This window comes from Capsicum annuum, chromosome 6 (assembly GCF_002878395.1).
Source record: "Capsicum annuum cultivar UCD-10X-F1 chromosome 6, UCD10Xv1.1, whole genome shotgun sequence".
Classification (NCBI taxonomy): domain Eukaryota; kingdom Viridiplantae; phylum Streptophyta; class Magnoliopsida; order Solanales; family Solanaceae; genus Capsicum; species Capsicum annuum.
The window spans coordinates 210,171,841-210,176,831 of NC_061116.1; the positions used below are offsets into that span (position 1 = coordinate 210,171,841).

The 4,991-nt window shown below is 34.3% G+C and overlaps 1 protein-coding gene across 1 annotated transcript; it reads right to left on the reverse strand.

Moving 5' to 3' along the window:
- Positions 1-1,395: 1,395 nt before the first annotated feature.
- On the reverse strand, positions 1,396-4,432 carry LOC107867968 (protein EMBRYO DEFECTIVE 514). Its single transcript, XM_016714492.2, has 2 exons — positions 3,756-4,432; positions 1,396-1,901 (listed from the first exon to the last, which is right to left on the reverse strand). Exons 1-2 carry the CDS (start codon positions 4,155-4,157, stop codon positions 1,605-1,607), a joined length of 699 nt encoding a protein of 232 aa, XP_016569978.2. The 5' UTR covers positions 4,158-4,432; the 3' UTR covers positions 1,396-1,604.
- Positions 4,433-4,991: the final 559 nt, after the last annotated feature.

Consider the following 4,991-nt stretch of genomic DNA (forward strand, 5'->3'; position numbering starts at 1 on the left):
AAGTGATAAAAAGTGCACGGCATATCCTTTTGTCCTATTTAGGTGTAAAGTTCAGCTGATTATTGGTGTCTTGTAACTTATAACTATATTATAAGATTAATTTTAGTATAATAATCTTTAGAAAGAGACCTTGTAATTTAAATCTTCCCCCCTCCACCCCCCACTTCGTCTGCCCCACCAGCTTTATAGACCGTTTGTACTTTTTAGTAGGGAAAATAATAAATTGGTGTCATTGGTTGAGGACCTATTTCGATTTAGACACGTTGGGGGCCAAGGTTATAAAAGTCCAAAATTAGGTAGGCACTTATTAAAAAATTTTACTTTAATCTTTAGTGGAATGATGGAAATTCGGAAGCCGAAGGGGTACTTACTGGACTTCAAAATTCCAAGCATCATTTATTGGAAGGAACAATTTGTTTTGGCTACAAACACAGACTTCTCTTTCGATTTGGGTTGGTAGCTTGGTATAGACTAGGGTAAAAGAACATAAATTTCAAGAGTTTAAAATTTATTTATAGTAAATTTTAGTATTTTACTTCTTTCATTCTAAAATAATTAATTGTTGAAACTTTTTTTCATATTTACCATTTCATTGTAATAAGCTTCTTAAATACTCTACTTTACATTTTCCAGGAGAATAAGTTAAGAATTACTAAAGGGTAAAAGTGAAAAGTACTCTACAAATTATGTTCTTACATATTTTTCTTAAAGGGGGTGTCATATCTCAATAATTTAATTATTTTGGAGTGGAAGGAGTATACAATTATTGAAAATCTTAAGTTTAGATATATATAATTAGCTTTCCATACATACAATGAAGATATATTTTTCCTTTGTAAATATATTGAGAAACACAATTAGCTCCCAATATATATTTAACGAGATAAATAATCTGTTGGAGTTTTTGTAATTACTTTGTAAGTAAAGTAATTTGTGTAAATATAGTAAATTAAGATGCATGTTTATGGGATAAATTTCACAAAGCACCTTGGATAGTGCTAAATGGCCACAAAAATTTAACCCAAATTTAGCCACAATAATAAAAAGATTATATTATCCTTTTCTTTTAAATAGACAAAGTTATTTAATTTTTAAAACAAAAGGGTAAAAATATCCAAAAGTTAACTAATTTATAGTGTAAATATAACTTTTTCTATTGTGGCAAAAACATTGTAGCCAAAAATAATTGGGAGCAAGGAACATCTTCAAAATATCAGTAATCACAATCATTGTATAACACAAATATTGATCAGGACTAAACAAATTCTCAATTAGTTGCATGTTAATATTTCAACTCTGACCACTGCCCTCAATTTACTGGAGCAATATGGTTAGTTAAGACATCATATAGGAGTAATATATTCTGCCCTCTTTGAAATGAACTGACACAAAAAATGTTCATATGATAGCTTCATCGGGTGCATTCATATATTCCATCAAAATAGCGCAGATTACAGTATGATTATACTAGTTGATGCCAAACAAAATTGTTGAATTATCCACCCCTTATAGTCATGTAACTTAATTAGCAATACTGAAAACAGATAACGACGTGTACAGAACAATACAATTGGCAGTTGATTCTGACAAACACGCAGCTGTCTTCAATTTCTTGGCTTCCCTCCCCTCCCACGGCCACGCCCGCCGCCTTTTCCACCACGAGCCAAAGCTTTGTTAGCGTCATGTTTTACTTGCATGTTCTCGGGGAGGGGCAGAATGTGATCAACACATTTCCTGAAGCTAAAATCATCCACAGAACCATCCTCCCTAATGACAAAGAAGCAGCGACTTTTAAACTGAGGATGAAACCGGATTTGGAATGCGCGAATTCCAGTACCGATCTTTCTATCAGGTTCTAAGTGACCCTTCTTGAGTAAGCCGAGCAAAACAATGTGTTCATACTGCAACACAGAACAAACAAGATATAAGTGACCATCATCACATCCAGCACTCACAAAAAACTTAAAAAATCATCTAAAATATTTCGTACTCCAAGAGTTGATTGAACACGTAAATCCATGAATGCTTACCGATAATAGTTCATATTCTTGTAAGGTAATACTAATACTAAAATGAAGGCTAATATAACTCGCATATTACGACTTCACAATTTTTTGGAAAACATCGAATATCATGATAAAATAAGTGTAACAACTTGACTCGCAGCAAATAGGTCAACTAGTTAAAATAGGCAACTACAGCACCAACTAAGCCTCAGTCCCAAACAAGCTGGGGTTGAGTCTTTGTATTATGAAATATGATGATTGCCAAGTTTTATGTTGGCTGCCAGCCTACTACAACCCTCCTTGTTTATTCAGGCTTGAGACTGGCAATGTGAGCAAACTCACACAAACAAAATTAGGCAACAACAGCACAATAAAGTAAAATGGAGCCCTAGAAAACAAAAGACTGATATTTGAGGATCAAGAGAGAACCATGAATCAAGCACACCATACCGAGAAGACGTAAAAATTGGAAGGTACAAAAATAAAAGTAACTCTTCATAATATTGATGATCATCCAGAGTCCAAACAGATGAACATCTTCAAATACAACAATCCCATATAGTGGAGGTGAAAACAGAGTAAGGCAGCAAGATAAGGTAACAGAAAGCAGGATAAAATCATAAGCGATGAGTATCTAACCAACCAAAACAGATTACCCAGCACCTTTGAACACAGGACACAATTATAATCAGTTAAAAACAGGCAAAAAATTACACAAGAAAAGGAAACTCGAACACTTAACTCAATCTTGGAGGTCACACAACAGATATACCATTCAATACTCACTTCACATCTTACAACTATTGTGTTCTAAATGCATTTTACTTCTAATTAATCATGGATGGAAATATATGAAAGGTGTGGTCCATGTGATCGCACTAGTTGAACTGCAATTATCCTGAATTCAGCGAGAAGTTAGGTATTCTCTAATTTTGCCTTTTAATATTTGCTAAAACCAAATAAATACATGGGCCAAAATAGGAGAGGAGCAATCTCACAATTACTATCACATGGCTCACATCTTACAAGAAAAAGGTCGCTTGAGTCAATATTCATAGTTGGATACACACACAAAATAGAAATCTATCATCAGATCCATCTAATTGTAGGATGCTTTAGACTTGAAGCAACTTTTAGCAGGCTGGATATAACTTATCGATCACAAATCAACAAGTAAACCCAATTGGTACCACAAAGCCTTACAAAGGAACAGAACAGCATAGTGCATTGGTTGGTTCCATACATAAAATTCAGCTTAATGCTTCAAGGCAATGCACTTTCAGACCATTCCATGTAACATATCTGAAATTGCTCCCAAGAAATCCCACATTCCAGAATTCAGCCTACTGATGATAAACTAAAACAAGACCTAAAAACATTGCAAAGATCACATCTTGTTTTACGGAATAATGTGCAAACAATTCTCTACAAATTTTATGAATATGCTCAATTGGCATCTACATATATAATCAATGTTAGCTATGTGAATTATCTATATCCATTTCAACTCTTATACATACGTATACCTATGCGAGAAAAATTTGTTATTCCGAGCATTTCACTTCTATATATGAAAAGATAGAGCAAGATCAACTGTTACCCCTCAATTCAAACTAGTTGATTTTGATCCCTCAAATCGTTAACGCGTGACATTACATAACGATACTATCAATACAAATGTAGTATATTTATTAAAACAATACAGTACGATACAATACAATACAACACAACAGGATAGAACACCTTTACCTTGTTGAGGTTGAGGTTGGGAGACCAAGAGTGAAGAAGCTTATAAAAGTAATCAAACATCTCCACAGACGACCCAAAGTTCTTTGGACCCACACTAACCGGACCCGACCCGACTTTCTTCTCTTCATCATCCACTTTTTCGGCTCCATCTAACTTCTCGAGTCGTTCTTCTTCTACAGACTTATCGCCCTTCAGCTTCTTCGTAGCGTCTTCATTCTCCGGCTCGTTTTCCTCCTCCCTTGGACGCTTTGAACCCCCGTTCTCAGCCGTATCATCATCGGCGGCGGCGGCTTGAGGTTCAATGTCCATATCCTGAGCTGAAGTGTCCTCTTTCTCGGTTTCAACGGCGGGCGCGGCAGCGGCAGCGGCAGCGGCGGCGGCTTCGGGTTCTGTTTCTGCCATGGCTAATGCTGTTAGAATTAGGGGTAAATAAACGCTAGGGTTTTGATTTAGGTTTAAACCCTCACTGACAGTGGCAACTGGCAAAGTTCGTGACCCGATTTAACGATAGAGCGGATTAGTAAAACCCAGATCCGTAGTAAGTACATAAATCTCAACAGTTTAAAGTCTAATTATAAAAAAAAATAAAAAATTTATATAATTATTATAAATTTTAATTTTAAATCTGCTGAAATGCATAATTAATCTAAATACACTCAATGAAGATACTTTTCTCATTTGTAAAGATATATCAAACTTTCGATACATTTTATTTCGATTTTAAATCTGTCGAGATGTATAATACATTCAATGAAGATATATTTTTTCTTTTGTAGAGATACACAATTAGTTTTCGATACATTTTTTTCAATTTTGTGTCAGTTGAGATTATATAATGAATATACAATTTTTTCTTATATATAATTAGCTTCCAATATATTTTTTCTTATTTTGGGTAAGTAGAGATATATAATTAACTCTTGATACATCCATCAAATATACATAATTAATTAAAATTAATTGATACATGCATCAAACATACATAATTACCCCCTGATCTTGTCCGAATTTTGCAAAAAGACATCTAAATTTTTACTTCGACCTATTACCCCACGATTCTTTTTTATTTTGTTGCAAACACACCATTTTTCGCTAAATCTCAGTCACAACAACGAGAGTGAAATACATGCGCCAATCAGGTGTTGCCACGTGTCAAATACGTTTAGTTTCATATATTTTTATTTTTTTAATACAATTTTCCTTTTTATTTAGTTTAACACCCCACCCCACTCCCTC

What these genes read in the sequence shown, in the direction of transcription:
- LOC107867968 (XM_016714492.2), bottom strand. Translation starts at nt 4,157, where the DNA reads ATGGCAGAAACAGAACCCGAAGCCGCCGCCGCTGCCGCTGCCGCTGCC. An exon ending in CCAACCTCAACCTCAACAAG is followed by an intron (nt 1,902 to 3,755) that starts GTAAAGGTGTTC and finishes TCTGTGTTGCAG; the next exon opens with TATGAACACATTGTTTTGCT.